This window comes from Brachyhypopomus gauderio, chromosome 4 (assembly GCF_052324685.1).
Source record: "Brachyhypopomus gauderio isolate BG-103 chromosome 4, BGAUD_0.2, whole genome shotgun sequence".
In the NCBI taxonomy this organism is placed as follows: domain Eukaryota; kingdom Metazoa; phylum Chordata; class Actinopteri; order Gymnotiformes; family Hypopomidae; genus Brachyhypopomus; species Brachyhypopomus gauderio.
In genome coordinates, this window is record NC_135214.1 from 15,391,212 (window position 1) to 15,416,927 (window position 25,716).

General features: G+C 41.0%; 1 protein-coding gene across 2 annotated transcripts; it reads right to left on the bottom strand.

Annotated features, from left to right (window-relative positions):
- Positions 1-8,540: 8,540 nt before the first annotated feature.
- nr4a2a (nuclear receptor subfamily 4, group A, member 2a) lies at positions 8,541-25,299 on the bottom strand. 2 transcript variants are annotated; one of them, XM_077002547.1, is made up of 8 exons: positions 25,208-25,299; positions 12,900-13,004; positions 11,792-12,666; positions 11,225-11,354; positions 10,880-11,043; positions 10,308-10,510; positions 9,981-10,159; positions 8,541-9,881 (listed from the first exon to the last, which is right to left on the bottom strand). In XM_077002547.1, exons 3-8 carry the CDS (start codon positions 12,662-12,664, stop codon positions 9,625-9,627), a joined length of 1,806 nt encoding a protein of 601 aa, XP_076858662.1. In that variant the 5' UTR covers positions 12,665-12,666; positions 12,900-13,004; positions 25,208-25,299; the 3' UTR covers positions 8,541-9,624. The 2 variants fall into 2 exon arrangements, with proteins under 2 accessions (XP_076858662.1, XP_076858661.1); XM_077002546.1 differs by lacking the exon at positions 25,208-25,299 and adding an exon at positions 13,550-13,716.
- Positions 25,300-25,716: the final 417 nt, after the last annotated feature.

The following is a 25,716-nucleotide window of genomic DNA, read 5'->3' on the forward strand; positions in this document are numbered from 1 at the left end:
ATTCGCAGTCTGTGAGTGGTGCTTTTTTCTTCCTCTCTGTGTCATTTCCCTGCTATTTTCCCCTGTTTTATTATCTGAAGGAGGGGAGGAGGGGTTTGGGCTGTGCCCTGCTCATTATAATTGGTTTTCTGCTTGAACTTTCAAAATCAGGCATGTCAAAGCAGAGAAATATTCCCTCCACACCCCCACACCCCTTCACCACTGCCACCTCCACCACCACGACCACCATGGACCGAGACACCCCCCAACACCACCCACCCACCCCCGTGCTGCCCACAGGGGTTGTTGTGAAGCGTGCTGTTTGACGGACTCGTGGGCACACACGCCTTAGTGTTGTCACAGAGACAAGGGAAGAGTGCCAGAGTTAAAAATAAAGAAATTATCACTTATGCATCATATAGGACACCATGCAGAATTAAATAATGATAGTAATTTTATCCTTGCAGCTTTAGACAATTCATTATCATGTAAAGAACAGTAAATGATGTCACATTAAATACATTAAAGCAAAAAATCATGAAGGTAATCATTGTTACTGTAAAGATATGCATATTCATACCTTCTAATTACTTTAATGTCCATATGGAGAACTAATATAATACATTAAACAGAATGTTTACATAATTAAGCAGAAATGAGGCATGTTAAGTTTTAAAAGCTGTTTTGCTCTGGGCAGAAACTCCATGAGACATAAAGACAGCCCAGTGTTCTGTACAGAGGCACATTAGTCCTAAGAGAGAGGGGGTAGGGGAGAGAGAGGGAGAGAGAGAAAGACAAAACTCAGAAAGAGAAACAGTGAGAGGAGAGAGACAGACATAGTGAGAGAGAGAGAGGCAGATGAAGAGAGACAGGAAAAAAGAGAAAGGGAGGATTGAATAAGACGAGTACACGCTGAAGCTGAGCAAAAGCAATCTTGATTACAATGACATTTTGGATGGTGACATCAGAGAGGGTGATGATAACACTCCCTTCATTCTGTCCTGCCCATCCCCACATTAAAACACTCAGATGCTTTTTATAGTCATAATACTGTGAGATTTGTGCATACTGATGATTATACTTGTGCATCCGAACTGTTACTGTATGTATATGTTAAATATTCATGTTGGTGTGTATCGCATTAATATGTGCTGATATTTTGTTGCTGGTGGATATTTCATTTTTGTGTGTGTGTATGTGTGTGTGTGCGTGTTTGTGTGTGTGCATGTGTGTGTGCATGTGTGTGTGTGTGTGTGAGAGAGAGAGAGAGAGAGAGAGAGAGAAGTATATCATGTATGCTTTTTCATTTCTTCATTTGTATCACTCCTTGATCTTGTCCATGTATCTCTTGTTGCATCTTTAAACGTTACAGAATTCATTGCTTCTGTAGCCCATGTGTCTCCTCTTCCCAAAACCTTTCATTGTCTAAACCTTTAAACTACTCAATATTATTAAGTGACAGAGAAGCAACACCTGACCTGTGTACTCTTTCTCCCTCTCTCTCCCTCTCTCTCTCACTCTCTCTCTCTCACTCTCTCCATCCTCTTCTCCTCATGCCCCCTCTCTCTGTATTTGGCAATGTTGTTTTCACTGCATACCTGACCACAGATTTAAAAGTTCCACTGGATTTTACATGTGAATATCTCAGATGCTATATGTAATAATGGTCTTAGTGTGAAATTAACAACTTAAGTTATCCAATGCTGTTGTCTTACAGTAACCATTATTTAAAAAGTGTGTGTGTGTGTGTGTGTGTGTGTGTGTGTGTGTGTGTGTGTGTGTGTGTGTGTGTGTGTGTGTGCGTGCGTGTGTGTGTGTGTGTGTGTGTGTGTGTGCGTGCGTGTGTGTGTGTGTGTGTGTGTGTGTGTGTGTGTGTGTGTGTGTGTGTGTGTGTGTGTGTGTCCTAATGGGTTGTGCAGTGTAATGTTACTGACCACCAGTGTTGTTGAAATAATCATTTGAAACACATGCCAAGAATCAATGACAAGCAACAAGGTGAACCAGTGCTGATGTTATGAGGTAAATATTTATGAGTGATGGTGACTGATTCCACTGGCCCCAGTCGATGTCTTTACAGGGGAGACAGTGAGATGATTAGCTTCCCACACTCGAGCTGTCCCTCCTGCTAATGGCCATCAGAGCCACGGAGGACGAGGGAGTTTGATTTCCACATGCAACGCCATCATTCACAGCCTGTCGCTCCTGTTCATTCGCCATACATGGCTGGCGGATTGATTGTCTGTTTAGCAGCATGAAGGATAAAGTCAGATGGAACCGCAGGGTGAGGGAGGCAGGTCCTTATTTCCTTATGAAGAAGAATCACATCAGACTATTTGATGCTTTAATGGCAGTGCGGCAACTTTTAAAAACTTCCTTTTTTGTGCTGGTCTTGCCCAGGACGATCCATGGAATCAACTTTTCTATTCTGTTCTGCCATACACCATGGAGAGTTAAATGTCAGTGTGTCATTTTATGTTAAGTCTATAAATATTATTGATGTAAATGAAGCAATGCTGTGATTCTTCTGCACACCTTGCACCCAAATCAAACATTAGCATTTTCATTTCTCTTTTTCACCATTGGACTTCTTTAGTGTTCAATGGGTTTTAGATTCTCTTATTTGGCGCAATGGTTGTTTTAACAGCCTTTATGATGTGCACACAGTGGTAGGTGAAAAACTGCCTTCTGGAGTCATATTTAGAATGTGAACATATACTGTGTTTATTGTAGTCGTACTCTTTGATCAGATACATACAGGAATTTTCTATCTGTAGATAGTTTTGACAACTTGATTGAAGATGACAGTACATGTTAGAGCACAAATAAAGCCATGAAGTCCAAGGAATTGTCTGCAGACCTCCGAGACAGGATCGTATCGAGGCACAGATCTGGGGAAGGGTACAGAATCTTTTCTGCAGCATTAAAGGTCCCAGGAAACACAGTGGCTTCCATCAACCATAAATGCAAGAAGTTTGGAGCCATCAGGACTTTTCTTAGAGTCTGCCGCCCAGCCTTTCTGAGTGATCAGGGTAGAAGGGCCATAGTCAGGGAGGTAATCAAGAACCCAAAAGGGTCACTCTGACAAAGCTTCAGCATTGCTCTGTGGAGAGAGGAGAACCTTCCAGAAGGACATTTTTGTAGCACTCCACCAGTCACGCCTGTATGGTAGAGCGGTAAGAAAAAAATAGATAGTAAAAAAAAAAAAAAAGAACTGAATACATTTTGGAAGAAAATGTAACATAAAAAAATGTGGAAAAGCTGAAGTGCTGTGAATACTTTCTGGCTGCACTGTATTTTTGGCTTTTTTACTCACAGTTAAAGACTCTGACCCAGTTTGATGAGTCACACTCTACCAACATGATAAAAGGCTCTACTCTGCTCACAAACAGGAATATGCAAAAGTGCATAGAAAGTTTGTCCTCAACATCATCACCATCATCATCACCATCATCATCAAACACAAAGCCTGTATGCTTTAATATAGCTAGTAAATATAGTAATCCAGTAACTAATAGTACAATTTTTAACAATGTTAAGCAATTTCTTTAGTTCCCTATGTGTTCTGTGTGCATTTAGTACTTATGGTGACTGGCTACATTTTGAAATAAATCCAACCTTCTCCCACTTTTACACGGTCTGTGTCTCTTCCCCCTTGCACTGACGCTTGCCAGCTGTTAATAATCTTAATCACATGCCTTTATGAGCAGTCAGCATGGTAACGGGTTCCTGTATACATATCCCATAATATGGCATCCATGAGAATGTACATGAAGTACACATATACAGGCCTAGGGTTAGTCACTATACTGTGTAATTCATTGTTGACTGGAGATTTAGATTTTAATGGTGATTTTAATCTGTGGATTAAAAGTACATTTCTGATTTGATTTATTTCCCTAATTTGTCATCAAATTCATCCACTAATGAACACACCCATGTCTACTCTTACTCAGACAGAGAAAACCCCAGACACTGACGTGGAATCTCCTGACTGCATATCTGTCACCGAGCCTCCATTATATACTATAAATATGCAGAGCCTTGTGAATAGTCTCTCAATTAGTAACAAAATCAGAAGATTTACTTCCAGGTTTTCACAGAAGTCAAAGGTGTCATATCCATCAGGACTTCACTGAGTCAACAGCCAAAACTCCAAAGCAATTATTACTTCATGGGATATTTCAGATGTAGGTAATGTCTGGAGAAAACAGATATGAAAATAAATGATCAATTCATTCTGGATGAAATATTACCCTCGATCCTTTCTTTGATTTTATTGTTTATGTGTTCAGATTTATCAGAGAAAAAAACAATTGATCCATAGACAATAGATCTTAGACATTGATTTTTACAAATGAACTTTGGAATTATACAGAAGCAAGATAATAGCAAAGAGTCTCACTAGACAATATGCCATTAAGTGACTAGTTTGGCATATACTGGCTGTTGGCAAGATGCCAAGATGTACCCATATATATATATATATATATATATATATATATATATATATATATATATATATATATATATATATATATATATATATATATATATATATATATATAACGTATTGGTTAAGTACTTTGAGTACGTTGAGCCTCTTTGTATTTTAGACAAGTACCACTAAGAGTGGGACGGTGCTGAACTACAACTGTACCTCGGGTTACTTTAACCTGTAGTGCATGTCACTCTGGCGTGACCTCATCACTCAGGGGTCACGGTGAGCTCCACAAAGCGTCGCCGCGGCTTGCGGGGAACATGACGTACCGTTTAATGACAGTGGTTTAGGCCTTTCATGCGCGAGCCTCTTAGTACTGAAGCCCCCTCAGCCTCCACTGGCTCTTAAAGTGGTCTTCCGCATTGTAATTTAGCAGCTCTCTGGCTACCTGTGCACGCACTTAAGAGAAAGAGCACGTGGGATCTGATTACCACTGCTGGGGTGTAATTTCTACGTGTCCGGTGTCGCCTCGTTCTTTGCATCATCAGTCGCAGCGCGAGCAGCGGGCAGTTTCATGCACGCGCATTATGTCTCTTTATTTCGCTGTATAACCTGTCTGAATGCATGAAGCGCGTTTAAAAATGCTCTGTGTCCGCTACATCTCGTTGTTTTAAACAGTCTTCTGATGTGCCGTGCGCGGCGACGGAGTCAGTTGACGTGTATGAGACCTGACTGAAAATCCCTCGACACGTGTAATTCGAGCACGCCTCGCTGTCTCACACGTCTACACGACTCTCCTCCTTTTTTTTCATTGTGTGGAGATTAGGCTTTCACCAACCAAAACGATTACTTCAGTCAACACCGAACGAACTAGTGACACTGCAAAACATCCCTCTCCAACAGATCTGCTAAATGTCAGCAAACCGCTTTTGAGCGTAATCTTAATTTGACTAGGAATTAGTCTCTTTTTTTGCGCCGTAGATCTAATTATTCAGACAATTCTTTGCCTTGTGAGAACTTTGCTCAAAGAGCATTTACGCCACGACCGATGAGCGGAGTGAGATGTTTTTGGGGCAGTTGAGGACCTCGCCCTGGAGTGATGCTTCAGGTCTCCTCCGGGACAGTATGACAGCCTAAGACTGTCCAGAGCTTAAACACACTTAAACACACTTAAACGGCGTGGTCACTCCGCACGCGCGTTCTTGATAAATGAAAATTCCACTCGAGGTGCATGAATTACGTTGGTATAAAGCAGGAATTACATTGAAATCGCTACAACTTCATAGACGTCGCTTATATTCATATATCTGTCCGTCAGTGTCTTCGTGACAGACGGGTGTTAAATGAACCAATGGTCAATAATCCGTAGATGGAAAAGACAAGTCGGTGTAGATCCTTATAATTCAGAAATTCCGCAGTGACGTCTGTATCAGGTTGTCAGTAAGTGAGGACCAAAATCTAAACGTTCCTCATTTTGATAGTCTCATTAATAATTGTAAAGTATGCAGCTGTATTCGTTGCGTTCTCTTGCTACCATTTGTATTTTAGAAGTCTTTCTGTAGTAGTATGAAAAGACGAATGTGCCACTCTTTGGCATGAATATCGAAGATTACTCTCGTCGAACAAGTGACTAGCAGAACGGATAACACTGTAGATGAAAACTGCCTTTAAATTTTATGCGTTGACCGTCTGACATTATAGAAAATGACATAAACAATGACTACACACCCGTTAAATTAATTGCACTCTTTTCAGACATGTGATGTTTCAGTCCCATTTCAGTTTAGTTTATAAAGATTTGCACATAAAATATCTTATACTTGGGCTACTTAGTCAAAGTCGCTCATTTACAAAATTATACCATTTGAGTGAAAAACTCATTTAGATATAGGCTATCGTATCTCACACAGTATAAATGGATAATCCGTCGTGAATGTTTTCATATTTGTAACAGCAGTGTTGCTAATTAGTCTGTGTAGTCATAATAATTTGGCAAAGTAATTGGCATCTGTACCATAGGCTACAAGTCTGCAAAGAAAAAACATGCAGCCAAGGTAGCCTAACACCCAAAGAAGAAGAAAAAAAAACAGGTGAAACTGATCATTGAAACTGGTTTGATTAAAAACATCATCTTTGCTCTTGCACGTGATCTGGGGAAGGTGTTGCGGCACGTGGTCAGAATCCCATGGCAGGTGTCAATCTTAGTGCACGCTAGCGGACAAAAAAGGCTTCCAAAACGCAAATAACGGGGAACAGGAGTCTTCTCAACTCAAAGCGCAACGACTGAAGCTACTAGTGGTCACTTCTGTTTTGCTTTGAAACTGCCTTGAGCGTTGTTAGGATATGTGTATACTTACAATACCTTTTGAAATACGAGGATGTACAGATATATGACAACAATTACAATATAAAAAACTTCTTACGCTATGAACAAATGGGTAAAGTTTCCAAATGTTTTAAGCCGTCTAAAGCTTATTCAGCACACTAGGTGTCATTTACTTGGAGAAATATTACCCCCCCCCCCTCCTCCCTTATATCGACAAATATCGCGATGTTCACATTATTTAAAGCATACATCTTAGTTGTCCAGTACATTTCTTGGCGCGTTTAAAAGACTAACGTCAAAATAAATGTCTCATATTCGGGATGAAATATTTGTGTTCAAAGCATTAAAACTTAATAGATTCCGTTCTATTTCCCTGAACACTGGACCCAGAGCAGGGGTCTTTGGGGAAATGCGAGGCGTTTGAAACGAAAATATGACATCTTTGACATTTGGATCAAGAATCGCTTAAAAATGATGTATACAGGAAAGAATGTAGTTATTATTAACATACAAAGCAAATCTTTGGAGCAGACAAGTTTAGTTGAGGTTAAATTCTAACCAAGGAGTTAAACTTATCAGTGAAAAGGGTTGTTTGCAGTTTCCCTGAACGTAAAAAGAAAGTTTAATACAGAGGACTTTTAGTAAAGTTTCACGATATTCGATTATTTATTTGTTCAAATTTGCAATTTAAAAACAAAAGTTCGTACAGTTTTCAGTGCACATGTATAAATGTGTTTGTTCGTTCATTTGTTTATTTATTTATTTGTTGGTTGGTTTATTTGTTTATTTATTTGGATGAGTCATATATTAGTCTAAGCAATGAGAACGAAGTCAGAAGGATTTTTATTCGGTGTATACTGAGAAAATTCTTCAAATATACAGTGCATTAAGTAAAATTTTAAATAATCATGCAAATAATATAATAAAAGAAATTATGTTGTGTTGATTTTAAGTTTTTTGCTTTAATTATTGTTGTGTGTCTTTCATTTTTCACGTCGTAACGTTGTACTGTGGCGTTCCTGGTAATTGTTAGATTTTAAATGATCAATTTAAACGTTAGCATCAAGAACATATGCCACTGCTAGTAATAGGGAAATTAAAAACTTTTCACCGTCTTTTAATTACAGAGTAGTGGTGAAAACTACTAAACGTCTACATTTATATAATTTAGATTTATATAACATATGATATTGCATTTCGCCTTCATTTTAAACACAATGTTTAATGTCATTAAATAAGCATTGTAATGTATTAGTTAAATTAAGATAAATGTTACCTGAAATACCGTTGTGGAAGTGACTGTTTAAAATCCTTCCAGAAATATTTTGCGCATTTACATATAAAAATAAAGTAAATAAACAAAACACTTCCAAACTATTTTGTAATCTTCTCTACATACAATGGCGCATTTTGTATCGCCTGTTGGTCGTACGTAGAGGAACAGGTTGGAGTTGCTGCTACGACGAGGACTTCACCGAAGTACTTCAATTTAATTGGTGTTGAAAAATAGCCTGGTTTTGGTTTGAATCTCTAAAAGTCACATTTATTAAATATTACATTAGAATATTTGTGCTACATTGAACCCAAATTATATTCTGATGTTAAATGTCCACTTTAAATCTAGTTGTCTTGTAATAATATTTGTTTAAGATTAACTATCAGTTTACTCCTGGTATAAGATCTATTTTAGATGATCTACAGATATCCACTGTATTTATGTATGACGTGATCGCTATGTTTTGTTCGAAAGCTGATTAAGAGAAAGTTTTCCGCAAGAAATTTGTTTAAAAGTTTTATTTGTAAACATTAAATATTTCTTTTTCCATTGAGTTGTTTCGGATTCGGTACCGAACTCACTGGAATACTGAGTTACACCATAAAAAAGGGCAGTGATACTCCGCACACACCTATATGAATATATATAAGACGGATTTTTTATCATTTAAGATGGCAAACGAAATCATAAACGCTTCTGACGTCTCTCAGACATAAAACAAGGACAACGAGCGCAGCATGAAATGTGAATGGTTGCGAAATCATCCAAACTGCACCATGCTCTTAAGTAGCTGTTGGCAACAAAATAATAAATATAGAAACGTTTATATTAAACAGCAACAATACATACAACACATACAAACAAGGAATGTCTGACAGTTTTACAAACACTATGGGTCCCTTTTTACCTATACAGATTAAATACTTTTTTTCTCCACATGTGCCATACATAAAAGTTGTCCCAGTACTACGAATCTTTATAAAATCTAGCAGACTACATAGTGTCCGGAATAATCATGTATAATATCGACATCACCTCGATAGCATGTGCCTAGAGTCCTCTACAACATGCGTTGCCTTTTTCAATTGAGTCCTCTTTGATCCTGACAGAAATACACAGGCACAAGTTATAAAAGAAAGAAAACAGCTTGTTCTCTTTATACACTTATAAATTCGCGCTGTGTGACGCGTCACATAAATCTATCTTATATGTATATATAAATGGATTATAATACATTTACTGTGTGGTTTCCAATGGTTTAGATTTTTGGAATCAATAATGGATCATAAAATTTGAGAAGTTTTCACTTTTTAGAGTTGTCCGAGTGAAATAAAATAAACTAGAACCGTTTCCCCGCGGTGACGGGTCGTTATTTTCTTGTAATATTTTGAGGGTAAAAAGGAAATGCATCACTTGTCGAAGACTATCTTTCTGTCTCTTCCTCGCGTTTGATTTGGCGTATATGAATCCCAACATGGATTGCGAAGTGTCTCTTGCCGACGCTCGATGTTTGTCGTGAAAATAGAAACAAAATTTCAGGAGCACGCTGACTCTAAAAGAGTCTATGGAAGTTCTTTGAGGTCGTGTGAAATAGTCTCTGTCGCTTTAAAATGGTAGCGTGTCAAGAAAAAGTTTGTCAATTATTGCAGGCGGAGGGACCAAGTCTTCAAGTTTTAAGTAGAAGATGCGCTGCAGACCTTGCGTGCACAGCGTACGAAGTTCCGGGAGCTTTCCCAAAAGTTTTGACAAGTAGTTCGGACGATTCAGGCCGGCGCCATTAAACGTGACTTGGTCTTTAAGACAGTTTACTATCTTATTTTGTAGTTCCTCCACTTTCTTCGGTTCCTTAAGACCGTGTCTCTCTGCAACAAAAGCGTCGACAGAAAACGTTAGACGGTGGAAATTATGAATAAACAATTGCCTGCGTATTAGGCATAATGACTTTGACACCGTCCTCGCACCTGTTACCATAGCAAGTGCGGCGATGCAGGAGAACGCAGATATGTCTATGTTCATACTCTGAAGATTGGAGGAAAACTCCACGATCGCATCGATCCACTCGCCAAAGCCGCGCACGCACTGCAGCCGGTGCAACACAACCCCGTTGCAGAAGATGAGTTTGCCTTCCATTGGGTTGGACCTGCAATTAATAACAAACTACTCATTAATTGCCGTGTGCATAAAACCAGAATTCAAGAGGCTCCTAATTAACGCCAAGCCAATAAAACCCTAAAGCGGTGAAGCTTGAAGAGACCTCGTAATGTGTGCTTATCTCTGGGGGCACATACCTGTACGCTAGGCGCAGAACGAAAAGCTCCAAGAAAGCCGATTCGAAAAGGAGGTCTTGGTCCTGCTTGGGGAGGTCCGCAAAGCTGGGGATCTTCTCAGCCCAGCCCCGGATGATCTCCATGGAGCCCGTCAGGAGGTCGTAGAATTGCTGGATGTGCTGCGTGTCGTCTCCAGTCAGCTGGTAGTCCGGGTTGGCGTGGAACTGGAATTTAATTTAAACACGACTTAATGAGGTCCTCTAAAATATATAACCCGTGAAATTGCAAAGCCCATTTCTAGGAGGGGGAATTCGATTTAACTCGTGTCTGTATTTTATTGAGTTCTCCGTTCCAAAAGCAATTTAGAGAGTAAAATATGCTGCCTTTTAAAATATTTAAAGTTTATAATGAAGCATATCCCGACATTTAACTCCTAATATTGGTGACGTAAGTAATATGCAAAGAATTCATTCAAACTCTGACAAGCGCCGGTTACGAATTTAACGGTGAACCCAAAGCCCCCTTCTATGTGCTGTCAAAAACATGGTGGTGTGTTTTTTTTCCACGAGAAAAGAGGAATGTGTTCTACTCACTCTAGAGTAATCCAGGCCAGACATATTGGGGTTGGAGTCCACATGGGCTCTGACCAGTGCACTGAGGAGGCTGACCGGCGGAGAGGGAGGGGCGGGCTCCTGGGGGCTTTTGGGTTTGGAGGGTAAACGGCCTCTTCGACCCTTTAGACTGGCAGTCCGAACAACTATATAAAACATAAAGAAAGAAAGAATAAAGAATAAGATATTGGTCTGTGTGCTTGTGGAGCGCTGGTAGGAAATAAATCAGATGTCTATTATCTGCTTATGTGCGAGTGCGTTATTTATTTAAGCTTAAACGAAATACTTAATAGACTTTAGTATAAAGATAATTTGACTAACATTTACCTTCTTTAACCATCCCGACAACGAGGCACTTTTGGAAGCGGCAGTATTGGCACCTGTTTCTCCGGCGTTTATCCACAGGACAGTTTTTGTTCGCCAGACACACGTATTTCGCATTCTTCTGCACAGTGCGCTGAATTAGAACGAAAACGGTTTTTTATTATATAAGGCAAAACTCGCGCATAAGACGCATCGCTTACAAAGCGGCCTGATCATGTTTTATTGTGAGATATTGTCATCACGTAGACCGATCATGCAAGCAGAAACTTGTCATATACAATGACGGACGAAGACAACATTGTCAGCAATCGTGCTTAATATTACTATTATACTACCATAATTACAATTTATATAATGATCCAGAATTGAAATAATGTTAAGTTAAATTTTAAAATAATAACTATCTTTAAAATCCCTCTCTAAATTGTAAGAAGGTTTACAAAAGTCTATAGGTATTGTGTCATGGAGGGGCTTACTGAGCAAGTCACTAAGCAAAAGATGATTGATGGTGACTATATTTTTTATTTATCCATAAATGTGTGCCTGAATAAAGCGTACATATCAGCTCACCTTGAAAAACCCTTTGCATCCTTCACATGTTCGAACTCCATAATGTTGGCAGGCTGCATTGTCTCCACACACAGCGCACATACCCTCGTTGGATGGAGAACCTCTGGACGGGGGCGACGGAATCTGACTGTCGAGTAGCTGGTGACCGTGGCCTAGCTGCAGGGAGTGAGGAAACGCGATGCCCGCCTGTTTCCGTATAGCGCTGGGAACCGCGAAACTCTGGCCGTCCAGTGCCCGGTGAGCTCCGGGGCTGTCGTGGCTCATAGACACGTGTAGAGGGCCGTCGAAGCGCATTTGGCAGCTCGAAACAGGGGTACCAGGGGGCGACTGTTTGAATGAAAATAACGATAGCCTGGACACTGGGTTCTTGCGCTGTTCTATCATGTGAGAAGTAGCGGCCACGTAGTTCTGATGGAAACTGTGGAGAGAGCCGGGGTCTTCCCACATGTGGTTGGGCTGGACCTGGAAATTTGGGGTGGTCGGAGCGTGAGGGGAGGACGGTTTGAAGTACATGGGCCCAGAGTGCGCCATCATCTCCTCCGACTGCGGGCCCAGATGGCTCTGCTGATGGTAACTGTGCATCGGGACGTCCTCAACTTTGATAGAGGACTGTTCACCGGAGTGGGGCACTTGGTAGAGACAGGGCGGCTTAACGTCGTAACTGGTGTTATAGTTGTCCATGAACGTACTGAAACTGGGCAGCGAAGTGGTGGCGGCGGTTATTTCGGTGTTGGTCAAGTCCATGCTAAACTTTACGAACTCGGGCGTTAGGAAGTCGCAGCTGTACTCTCCGCTGGTGTGGTAACTGTAGCTTTGGGAGGCAGGACTGGCTCCTTGCGGCGATGAACCATACTGAGCCTGAACGCAGGGCATGGCTGGAATCGAACAGATCAAGAAATATCTAAATAAATAATCAACGTAAAATATATATACTATACTGTCACTTTTGTAGTAAAGCGGTCATCCGAAATAATCTAAGATTTGCTATGAATATTGTATCAGTCATCCTCTCAAGAGTCTGCAATTGCAAAATAATTGAGCTGTTTACGTCTCGCAAGTGACACTTTCTTTAAAAAAGTATTTTCGGACTAAAATTTCTGTCTAGTACCTTCAGCCGTGTGACTCTTCCTCGTTGCCACTCAAACTGGATGATGCTGTCAGCTGAAGATTTAAAGCAGGGCTCGAGAAAGCGGTTCGGCGCCGGAATCTCCCCCTAGTAAAATACATAACTTTGACTTGAATGTGTAATAACAATGTTCTTCTGGTGATCCCTCCGTTTCCCTTAGTAGAGTGATAGGATGTTGTCACCACTATCATCAGTGACAAAATTCAGAAGTCTAACTAGAACCATATTCCCACATACAGCTTACTTTTATCTACATCTCGCCCTCAAGCGCTTTTCTTCCAACTCTTAATTCTGAGTAAGAGGTGGTGAGTCAACTTGTGTAACGGTATAGTTTTTGCACCTGCCTATTCAATTCACCTTTAAATAGTTTGCAGAATGTTTGTTGTAAATTTCGAGAAGAAATTACTATCAAACTAAAGCAAGTGTTGCTTCATACTGTGCGATTGTCTATTCGCACTACGAAACATCAAGTTACACCATTACCAGTCAGTCGGCTTTATACATATTTCCAGTCACAGTTCAATATAGATTTTACAAACACTTCAACAATATTTCGCATGGCCATACACCCTGATACAGCAAAGGCATCTTACGCAATCGAGCAAACATCCAAGAAAATAGCGGCTACATACCTCAAATCACCATCAGAAAAGTTGTATTGTATCCATACACTTGCAACAGAAAAGATGCTCTTATGTAAAACGTGAGTCAAAATTTCCAGTAGGCTAAACCAGGCACGGTGCTTTAGCGACAAGAGGACTCGTAGCGTCTCTACTGCTCTCGGCGAAACACTGGCGTAGACTAGCGCGCTGTACCAATGTGTCTTTGTTTATGTGAGCCCCCCTAACCACGACCCACGTGTCTGGAATTAGAACGTCATATGCGTCGTCAGTGACAAGCACCAATCCGTTTGGGAAGAGGTGCGAGTGACCGTTGACAGATAGGAAATACACCTGAGACTTATTGCATTGTGATTTTATAATGTGTTTTCCTATTCCCAATTCATTAGGTCCCTCTTGATCCATGTAATACGCCTGGCGACTGATTTTGAGTGTGTAAAAAATTAAGGAAATTAATATTAGTTTTTAAGTCACGAGATGTTGGTGTAGGATTGTATTTTAAAATTGAATTCTAAATTAACTATATGAGCGTTTTTACACTAGTCGATAAATGTATGCTAATGCTTAGAGTGATTGGAGTGTTCCAAGTACGATTTCAAGTGTACTTTTTTAAACGGCCTTTTAAATTTTTTCATTAATAATAATAAAAAAATCTCTAATTTGCATTACACTAATGCTGAACACTTAAAGAAAATAAAACATGAAAGAGTTTTCGGCCTCGTTTTCGACAACGTCCAGCACAGAATTCAGTACCATCAAACAAAGGGTAGGCCATCCCTATAGGACATTCATGAGCATTCAGCTAGCCCAACCTTTTAACAAATCCCGTTTACTTCACTGTTATTCCTTAAATAGGGCCTCTAGTGGGTGTTCGCCTCTTTATATACGATTACAGTGATTTTCGCAGCTGGCCAAGTCGTAAGCAGTTGGGGGAGGGCTCATTAACGCCGGAGTCAGTTGTCATGGCTGCAGTAATTTAGACGGAGGAAAGGGAAACGCGATAGGAGTCGACAAATATGAGTCTGACGCAAAAATCACCACCTTTGACGCAGGCATTGCAAAGGGCCCGGAATAAAATATTGTTGGCTGCGGTCGTAATGGTCAGTAGGCACAGAAACATATGCGCAACCTGTGCGCTTTTTTCTGAGAAGGAAAAGTATTTAGAAGGCGAGAATAGTATTGTTTTTTTTTTTTTTTTTTTTTTTTTTTTTTTTTTTTTTTTTTTTTTGATCGTCCGTACTGTGACCCGATGCTATCACATCGCATGAATAAGGGCCCTAAAGGTCTCTTACTGCACATTGCAATTATTTGGTTTGCTTTGGCAACAGGACCCTGTCTTTGAGGTTTTCCCAGCGGTGAATATTTACTGGCACATGTCCAGTATGAAACTAACTGTTATATCTTGCAGCTTTGGCGTTTTTCGTAGGGGTGTTGCACTCTCCTCTAGAGGACAGCATTGTTCAGCACCTACTGGCCAATAAAAATGTTCCTGCCGTACCATGCTGTGTACACATAAGTACGATAATAACGTTTTTAATGTAGTAATGACTAATTTAAAATAATTAACTTTATATTAATATATTGTGTTGCCCAGTCAAAGTTCTAGCACTGTCACTAGGATTTCATATCTTAGCTGTTTTTAATAGACAAATCCTGTATCAATAGGCCCTAATTTCATTTACCTTTTTAATTAGGAAAAATTGCATACAATTAAATAATAATTGCCCATTGGCTCATTTATTACTAAGTGCCTTATTTATATGCATAATTTAATCACCATCCATCGGGGAGGGTAGGGAGCAAATGAAGAACAATCAAATTGGACCAAAGTTATTTCCTAATTATGGCACGTTTAAGTGAGGGGTGGGGCCAATGAGTTAATCATTAATGAGTTAATTAGTTAATGTGTGAGTGTGTGTCTGTGCATGTGTGTGTGTGTGTATGTGTGATTCACTGAGTACACTTTTAAAGCAACATCACTGAAATGTAGTAGCAGTCTCCAATTATTAATGTCTTTTTTCATTTACAAAGAAATCCGGAAACTCAGAAGTCAGTAAACATGAGCTGTTCTTTCAGCACCCACAACTCATGTAGGATTCAGCACCAAGGACAGCTCCACATGCATTAGCACGTTTCTGAAATTGGCTCAGCAATTGGTGAATGTGCTACTGTGCGCCTGTATTGCGCAGCTTGTACTGGCAGCGTTTATTGATGGTTGCTTAACGTCTTTTTGGCCTAGTAAACGGAACATAGCCAGCAACCCATTAATACACAAACGTTAATTAATAAGGCTGCACTTTCCCCCCTCCTTTGTGAGTGTAAGTCAACACGGAGCTTTTAAAGTTTTCTCTCTTGCAAGCTTTGGTGATTGTACTTTCGTTTGTTATTGTACTATTGTACTATTAGGTATCAATCAGTGCTAGGATTTGACGGGTCGTCAAAGAAAGCCCGAGAAACAGATGTAACACTGCGTTTGACCATTCGTATGTAATGCTTCTACAGAATTGTACATTTACGATGGTCCGTTTAAAGAAAACATGAAAAAGAAAGTGTTCCTTCAGTAACGTGACATATTTCTGAGCGAAGTGTTCGGGCGGAGGAGGGACTTAAGTTTATCCGCTAGGCCTCGGTGACGTAGGCCAAATACTCACGACGTTTGAGAGGTGGACGAAAGTCTTTACACTTTAATGATAGATGGAAAAAACAAGACTGCATACTGAACGACGGCGATTAGCTGTACATAATATTACCAGAAACACGAACACACAAGGTAATAAAGGTCCACTTTGAAAAAGTCCAATTTGTACGATAAAGCTGATAAAACCTCTGCAGCTTTTCTGTAACTTTTGACTGGACTCCCCCCGTTGAATATCGTGTCTGTTTCAAATGATTTAGCAGCAACATTATTCCAAAACTAAGACGGACCTCCAAGGTGGTTTAGTCACCGCTGCTGTAATCTCGGCTGTAATACTGTCAAGCATTTCATGCTGTAAACAATGTGTAAGCAGTACTTTAAAGTTGACAGCTCCTCAGTTCAACTCGTTTAAAAATGGAAGATTCCTTCAGGGTCCAGGAGCTTTTCAACGCAGAATAAAACGATTTGCTTTGACAAACAGGATGTAAGATATTACATTTAACAATATTAAAGGTTCAGCTGTTTCACTAAATGGCCACAAACGATTAGAAGTCTATTAGATGCGGCATTATTGAAAGGTGAGATCTATAAGATGAATCATCAAGTAACTGTTGACTTGATAGAAGTGGTATGCTAGGAGTTCAAGTTTGCCCTTGTAGGGCAGGAACTACGGGGCATTCTGGGTATGTTTGGTCTGATCAGCACAGTCATACTGCTTCACTTCTAACTCCACCATTGATCATTTATGCCCAATCACAATTTCTTATGGCTGTGAAGTTTCAGTTAGAAAAGATACTAGGTGCTTACATGTACATTACTACTCAATAATAATGCTCATCGTATTTTTTTTTTTACTACTGGTGAAATTCAGATTTTTTTCGCAACTTCTCCTAATTGTCGACAAACTAGAAACCTCTCTTCATATTTGAAGTGATTGAGTTTGATTTAAGAATGATGAAATTTCTCCACTTTTATTCACATCCCCAAAAGGTCACATTTTGTTGATTGCATGATATAATCTCTGGCAGATTCATCAGAGGAAACGCAGCTCTCTCTGTCATCGTCATGCTGTCTCAACCCTCACTCTGTCTCTAGGCACTGGCTCTATGTCTTCTTTCTAATTTAAGGTTCCTTCTTTACAAGACTAAATGTCTACTTAATATGCTTTAATGCTTGCACTCTGGATCCAGGGAGTATTCCATCACCTTAACACACCTTCATATAACACATATTTAACTATTAAACCCTATGAAGTGGCTTGTCTTACGGCTGGACAGCTCCTCAGTGGGATGATGAAGGTTTCCTCTCCTGTGCCTTGATGAGACAGTAAAATGGGGACATGGCCTCCGTGTGGCTCTGAGCTTGTACATCAGTCACCATTGAATATTCATTCATCAGTGACATGGTATGCCTTGTAATTGGCAGGAACATTAGCCAATGACTCCACCAGCATATCTTGAGTTCTCGCATATTCATGTCTTTGGGCAATATAGTCAAGCAGTATGATTTTTTTTTCTGCTCTGCCAAAACTCCACCTCCATTTTTCTTTTTGTCTCTCTTTCTCTGTCTGTCTTTACTTGTGTAATTCAGAAGCTGCAGGTGGACCCCAGTGCCACAAATAACTGTTAAACTGTGGAGAATGGGAAAAGACCAGCAGTGTGACAGAAAATAAACACTACTGCAAGTTCACCTAATTGTTTGGGATTTATTTGTCAAGTCATATTTATTCACTTATATAATCTTGTCATAACATAAATTCATTTATTATCCTCTAATCTGATTTTTGAGCCAATTGTAGCATTTATTTACATTATTCTGTTTTTGTTTTCTTTTGGCATTGATCTTAAAGAATTTGCCTTTATCTGATTTATATATTTACCATTAATTGGTTGTTGCTTTTTCAGATAAGGGGCTATCCAATAAGCAGCTATCAGAAAAGAGGCTTGTCTAGGACCTATGGAATGAGGAGGCTAGTGAAGGTAATGATACTACTGTATAGTAGATGTCAGGGGACATCGTAATGTCCACATGCAGGACCTCATCATGGGGTTGTTCCAGGCTTCGTCTGGGAGTATAACATGATCGAGGCTCCAGTCAGCATCTTCCTAATACAGCACTACAACTGTCCTAGGAACTCTGCACTAAGATTATTCAGTATAAGCATGTGATTATAAGCATGTGATTATAAGCATTTTTTCACAATGCACATATTAACGACTACGCTTGAAAAGCAAAAGGATTTCCAAAAACAGTACATCAAGTTTAATGTATATTATACTTGTGTTCATAAATGTACATGATTTGTTTTCATTTTGGAAACTCATCTAGACATTTATGAAATTAGTCATAGTACCACTGATTAAACACCCAGGCATGTTCTATGTGCTATCTTTAACCGTTCACAAGAACAATGATGGTCTCCACACAGTACTAGATAGTATTACACTTATAATTATAATAATATACACTTATAATAATATAATTGTGTAGGCTTGTAATTATATGGTTTTTAACTGTGTGCTTCATTCTTATTTTTCGTAACACATATAAAGTGCATATTGTGAGCTACTTACATAGAATGCTAAGCTGTCTGCTTCATTATGTCTGCAGTGCCCAGACTGCATTTTGTTGACTATAAGCACATATGCATGTTTTGTGCATATTCGTGATTCATCATAGCAGACACTAGTTTGGAGTGGGGGAAGTAAATAAATTAGCATGTGATTGATCTTCTCTTATTTCTTTGTGCTGTCACACATTTTTGTTTGTCCACTATAGAAAATGCATGATTTGTGTTTTCTTAAATCCATCATACCAAATATGAAGACATGCATAATAATGAAATGAATGCATTAATGTGCACTGTCCCCTGAAGTCATGTGACAGTGAAATGGATGACTGGTTTGTGTGTCTGTGTGTTTGTGTGTGAGTGTATGCATGCGTGTTTGTATTTTTATCAGTGTGTTTTGTGTGTGTGTCTGTGATTGTGAGTGCTTGCGTAGGTACATGTGCCAGGGCTTAAGCAGTTAAGATTCTTTTCTTTGGTGCTCTACTCAGCGTATTTAGGAAACCCTGATATCTCCATCTCTTTTACCTTAAGCTTATAGAAGAGACAAGAAGCCATGACAGTCAGATTTGCCCTCACACATGTGTCTCTGTTTGTTTCAGGCCTTGCAGGCTTCTGTGTAGTTTTACCCTAATTTTGAAGAAGTGAAGCTGTGGCCTGTAGTGCTGCTTTATTATTTAGTCTTCATCTTTTAAATAATCAAGTTAACACCCCCCCCCCCCCCCCCCCCCCCACTGTCCCCTTCCCCCACCCAACCATCCAATGATAGCACCCAATGAACGCCATGTACTATCTTGATTTTCCTGGAAAATTATTAAATTCAGTTAATTGCTTTTAAACCATTTCAGTGGAATTGCTAATTGATGTAGTCTAAAATGATTCTCACTCTCACTTCAGCCAGAGGACTGACAACCTCCATCCCATCCCTCTCGTTACCTCTCTCTCTGTTTCTCTGTGACTCTCTCTCTCTCTCTGTTTCTCTGTGACTCTCTCTCTCTGTGTCTGTCTTACAACAATGCTGAATGGCTTTTTCTTTCTTCCTCATCGGAGAAATTTAGATAAATCCTATTTTCTTCCCAAACCCCCCCCCCCCCCCCCCATGTCCAAAATCTGGGTTTTCAGCGGCAGACTTTTTTGTGAGCGCGCCTCCTCGTGCCTCTGGGTGGATATCGCGTGTGCTGCGGTTGCGTAACCGGGTGCAATGTATTGTATGTGCGCCTCGCGCAGTGCTGGTTTTGCAGGCTCAGCCTCTAAGTGGCTTCTGCAGGCCTCTCCGGAGTCCTGGGTAACGGAAGTGTCGGACTACGGAGGGGGGGATTTTCCTCCCCGAGAAAAACAGCACCAGCCAGGGGTAAAGCCTCATCGCGGTGTTTGAAAGATCTCTCTTCCTCTTGTTCCCATCTGAGACTCTGTCCTCTCTATTACACCAAAAATCAATTATCTATGCTTAGGGTTCAAGGTTTCTTTAATCTGTTTTTGTGTTTTATCCGTGTTTAATGTGAGAGTGAGAAGGAGAGTGAGATGGTTTAGAAACCCCTCTTCCTTCTCTTCCCCTAATCCACATTAATTTTCTCTCTCTTCTTTTCAAATGTGGGATTTGCGGATTCTATCCATCAGGGAAGGCCCAGCAACTGGCAGTGTTGTAAGAGTTCAGAGCAATGTTAAAGAGTTCTCTGATCTCTCTCTCTCTCTCTCTCTCTCTCTCTATCTCTCTCTTTCTCTGTTTCTCTCTCTCTTCTCTGTCTTTTCCTGACAATAATATCATAAATTACATTATTTTGAAAAACAATCACAGAATATTAAGTACAACAATATGGAAACTTATAAAGATAAAGAGGTGAAATAAGTCTTCTCATTGAATTCTGCGCACTGTGCAGTCTGTAACAACCTTTGGCTAAATGACTCTTTTCAGCAAAGTGTGTGGTCTCAGGAGCTTGTCATGCAGATGCTGTGATTGTACATTGTATGATGAGTGTCACCTCAGGACTGTTTGCCCCAGGAGTCACCTCTGTGTGTTAGCATATGTGAATATGAATAATGTACAATACTGACACTCTCTTGGACTCTTTAATCCTCCTACTCTCTGTCTCTTTTTCTCTGCATCTCTCTCTTTTCTTTGGCACTCTGAAATTCTCCCTGTCATGCATACTGCCATCTAGAGCCTCGTGAGTAACTCTGAATTCGTTTTGTATATTTTTTCATTATGGCCTTCAGTGACCAAATATTGCAACTGGAATCTCAAAATGAGTTTGGCTCTCTTGAACCGTTTTGAGTTTTTAAACAGTCACAGTTTACTCTCATGAATATTAACACAGTGCTCAGCCAATATATCTCTCTCTACACCACCACGACCCCCTTCCCCAATCCTCCCTTAAAGCACATTGCAGTGGAGAAACAGATGCATATGAAAATGATATGTAATATAGCCGAAATATCTGGCAGAGAGAATAAGTAGCCAAATATCAAGGACACAGCTGTTGCTCTAGGTTCTCTCTCTCTCTCTCTCTATCTTTTACTCTCTCTCCCTTTCTCCCTTTCTCTTTCCTCCACATCTCAGTCTCCTGTTCTCTCTCTACCACACTCGGGCCTTCACAGAGAGTGGTGATTTCTCACCAGGGACCAGCAGCAGTAGCGCTAAGCTTATGCACGGTGGGGTCCGATATCTACAGAAAGCCATCACGAAATTCGATTACAAACAGGTAAATGCTTCATTTTTTACTCTGCCGGTGACACTTATCTGGCAGAATTCCTGGTCCTTCTGGTCCTATTGCTTTATTTACCCTCCCTCACCATTCTTCATTCAGAAGAGGTCTTGACACGTTCGCGTGGATGGAGTGGAGAGCTTTTCTCTCTCCCTTTTTTGCCTCTTTTTTTTTCTTTAAAGTTGTTTCAAAGAATCGCTGGCGCTTTGGTAGGCAGACCGGCGGGGTTAGAAGGGGACCCGTCATTATCAAGATGGGAATTAATACAGAAAATTATATGCAAGTAATGGAGAGAGGATCGAGGATTCCAGGCCTTCTTTTGTCTGCGCGTTGTTAAGAAGTCAGTGGGTTCAAACCGAAATGTCATCGTTTTCTGTTACATTTCAGGATTTCTGAGGAAACTCATTATTTTAGGTTCGTGTTTTCCCCCTTCCCACTCTTATTTGCCTCGCTATATGTGCACACTGGGGTCTTAAAGGTGAAAGTGAGAGAGGCCCAATTAAGGAGATTGCAGCAGGAGGAATTGCTCACTCAGCACATAATGCAGGATGTATAGGCCAGTGCAGAAGCCCAGCACTGGAGCAGGAGGAGCAGGTTGGGTGAGCTGCAGTCACATACACTCATTGGTTTGGAGAAATTTGCAGTGAAATATCATCCAATACTGTCAGTGATGTACGATAGATGTTTTTTTTATACCCAGGGGCCTGGAGTGGGTTTGGTTTTATTTCGAAGATGTAAAAAATATCTAGTTCAGTAAAGTTTATAGATAGCAGCCAAATAACCTTTTAGGTTGTGTTAAAATTTAAATAGCATTATAAACACTTAAATGTTCATTAAAAGCGAAGCCCTGGGAGTTTTGGTGGAATCCGTCCCCTTTGTCGTGCTGTATCTGCACTGACGTTGAACTGTGAATGTGTTTGTCTCTGGGTTTGTCCTTGATCTCATTATAGGTTACTCAACATCTGCAGTTCAGCTTCACTGTGGCGTGTGCTGTGTAGGACATAAAGCTCCCTGGTTTGATCCATTATTGGTATTGCTGTTGTAATTGATGATGATGATGATGTGATTGTAATTGTTATTTTATATTGTTTTCTCAAGCATATTGTGTCATACTAAGTCTCAGTCTTCTCTACAAACATTTAGACCATTGTTAGATCTAACTGAGCATTCTCAAGCATTTTTTTATCTCAGTTTAACCTTAGACTGGAATTGCTGTCCTCGGTGTAGATTATGTTAGTAATTGTGCTGATGTTGCATTTAGTAATGCCTTGGTTTCTTTAGCTGGTGGTGAAAGAAGTCTTCAGGAGAATACTGACCTAGTGTACATTGTGAGCTAACAATTTGATTGAACGCTTGTTTGGATTCTGCAAGTCTGGGACCAGCCTGAAGAGTGTGACTACACACACTGAGGGGCGTAACTACACACACTGAAGAGCGTGACTACACACACTGAGGGGCGTGACTACACACACTGAAGAGCGTGACTACACACACTGAGGGGTGTGACTACACACACTGAGGGGCGTGACTACACACACTGAAGAGCGTGACTACACACACTGAAGAGTGTGACTACACACACTGAGGAGTGTGACTACACACACTGAGGGGCGTGACTACACACACTGAAGAGTGTGACTACACACACTGAGGAGTGTGACTACACACACTGAGGAGCGTGACTACACACACTGAGGGGCGTGACTACACACACTGAGGGGCGTAACTACACACACTGAGGGGTGTGACTACACACACTGAAGAGCGTGACTACACACACTGAGGGGCGTGACTACACACACTGAGGGGCGTGACTACACACACTGAAGAGCGTGACTACACACACTGAAGAGAGTGACTACACACACTGAAGAGTGTGACTACACACACTGAGGAGTGTGACTACACACACTGAGGGGCGTGACTACACACACTGAGGGGCGACACTGAGGGGCGTAACTACACACACTGAGGAGTGTGACTACACACACTGAGGGGCGTGACTACACACACTGAGGAGTGTGACTACACACACTGAGGAGTGTGACTACACACACTGAAGAGCGTGACTACACACACTGAGGGGCGTGACTACACACACTGGGGGCGTGACTACACACACTGAGGAGCGTGACTACACACACTGAAGAGTGTGACTACACACACTGAGGAGTGTGACTACACACACTGAGGGGCGTGACTACACACACTGAGGGGCGTGACTACACACACTGAGGGGCGTGACTACACACACTGAGGGGCGTAACTACACACACTGAGGAGCGTGACTACACACACTGAGGGGCGACACTGAGGGGCGTGACTACACACACTGAGGAGTGTGACTACACACACTGAGGAGTGTGACTACACACACTGAAGAGCGTGACTACACACACTGAGGGGCGTGACTACACACACTGAAGAGCGTGACTACACACACCGAGGGGCGTGACTACACACACTGAGGGGCGTGATTACACACACTCACACTGAGGGGCGTGACTACACACACTGAAGAGCATGACTACACACACTGAGGGGCGTGATTACACACACTGTAGTTCGATTAGTTCGATTACTTGCAGTGCAGTGATCAGGATTGGCCCTGGAGAAAAGAGACCAGCCATCTCCTCATATGAATATCTTGAATGGCTTCAGTCATCTGGCCACCAGTCTTGAAGGAGCTTTCTCTGGAAGATAACACTGTGATGAGCAGCCCATCACGCCTTCCTGTGATTCCCCACTTCTCTTTGACGTGAACATTTTTTTGCCATCTACTATCAGCACTTTTAATTGCACATGACATTTCCCACCTCTTTACTGTGATATTTAATGACGGGTTGGGGCGGGGCTAGAGGGGTGAGGGGGGCTGTCATTAATGAAGCAAGGGGGAGGCTCCTCCCATGCACGCTGCCTCTGTGTTCCTCCAGTCCTGCTCCACATCGGCCTCACACACATGTGGATCTGCCTCCGCGTACGTTCAGGATTCACATCATCCGCTAATTAACAGGCTCTTCTTGGGCTGTATGCTGAATGTGTTAGGAGGGTAGTGACCCTACAGGCCTGTAGTTGAGTGCCCTTGCTCCCTTCCCTTGCTCCCTTCACTGAGCAGACTGGGTGCTGCTGAACACTCTGCACTTCCTCAGAGAGCCAGAAGAGATATTGTTCTCTCTCAGAAGGGACTGAAACAAGTTAAAGAAGACAGAAATAGTAATGGATGTTTCCTCGAGCATCCTACAACCTCACTATGTAAAGACCTGAGAAATGTTTCAGCTCAGATTCAACTTCTAAGCCTGTAATGGTGCACTCGTGTGTTGTTTTCAAAAGCACATGTAGAGATCCTGACTTTTCATTATTAAAGTAATGAATGAGCAGAACATGAGCTGGTTGCATCTCAATCGTTAACAAAGTTACTTCCACTTTCAGTTGGCACTTCCGTAACTGTGGCGTGTGCATTCAGCCTTCCTGTCTGAGTAAGCAATGTGGGAACGAACCCTAAACGGGTAAAGCTAACAACCAGCAAGTCAGAGCAGGAAACACTTCCTTGTTAGGGCCTGGTTCTGTTTAGCATAGAGATTATTGATAGGTAAGATCTTGGAGAAAGATTTTTTACGTTTAAAAAAATGAATTTAGCCACCAGGAAAATATCATTTAGCATCGCAATAACACTGTGGTGGCAGATATTTGGGAGGCTTTTTTGGGGGTGGTGTTAGGATGCACTGTGAGGATGTTTGTGTTTGCATTTGTGTTTGTGTAATGTATACCATTGTGCACTTGCCAGTGTTGATAGTCCTGCAGCTCAGATGTGCATACTGCCTGGACCTGACTGGAGCAGACCGGCATACACACACACACACACACACACACACACACACACACACACACACACACACACTCACACACACAGACAGACAGACAGACACACACACACACACACACACACACATAAATATACATGTTCCAAAATAAAACACCACAAGCTTTAACAATTCTCATACTGAATCAAAATCTTCTGTGATCTCTTTTGATGAGATGCATTCATACACCCCTTTTAAGTATTGATCTTTCTTATGTATCATGTAATGTTAAGATCAGATGTGATAAGGCTTTTAGTTCCTCACAAACGTTACTGTAATTAGGCACAATCTTGCAATGCAGTTTTGAATTATTCACAAGAAACAGTGTACAAATTAGAAACCTCGCATTCCAAAAAACCAGGAAAATGGCCAGCAGGCCGCTTGCTCCAGCTACTTACGTAGAATCTGCCATTTCT

Coding starts and splice junctions, on each gene's coding strand:
- nr4a2a (XM_077002547.1), bottom strand. CDS start 12,664: ATGCCCTGCGTTCAGGCTCAGTATGGTTCATCGCCGCAAGGAGCCAGT. Junction 10,511..10,879: donor CTGGCCTGGATTACTCTAGA/GTGAGTAGAACA, acceptor ATTAAATTCCAG/TTCCACGCCAACCCGGACTA. Junction 10,160..10,307: donor GTTCTGCGCCTAGCGTACAG/GTATGTGCCCCC, acceptor TATTAATTGCAG/GTCCAACCCAATGGAAGGCA.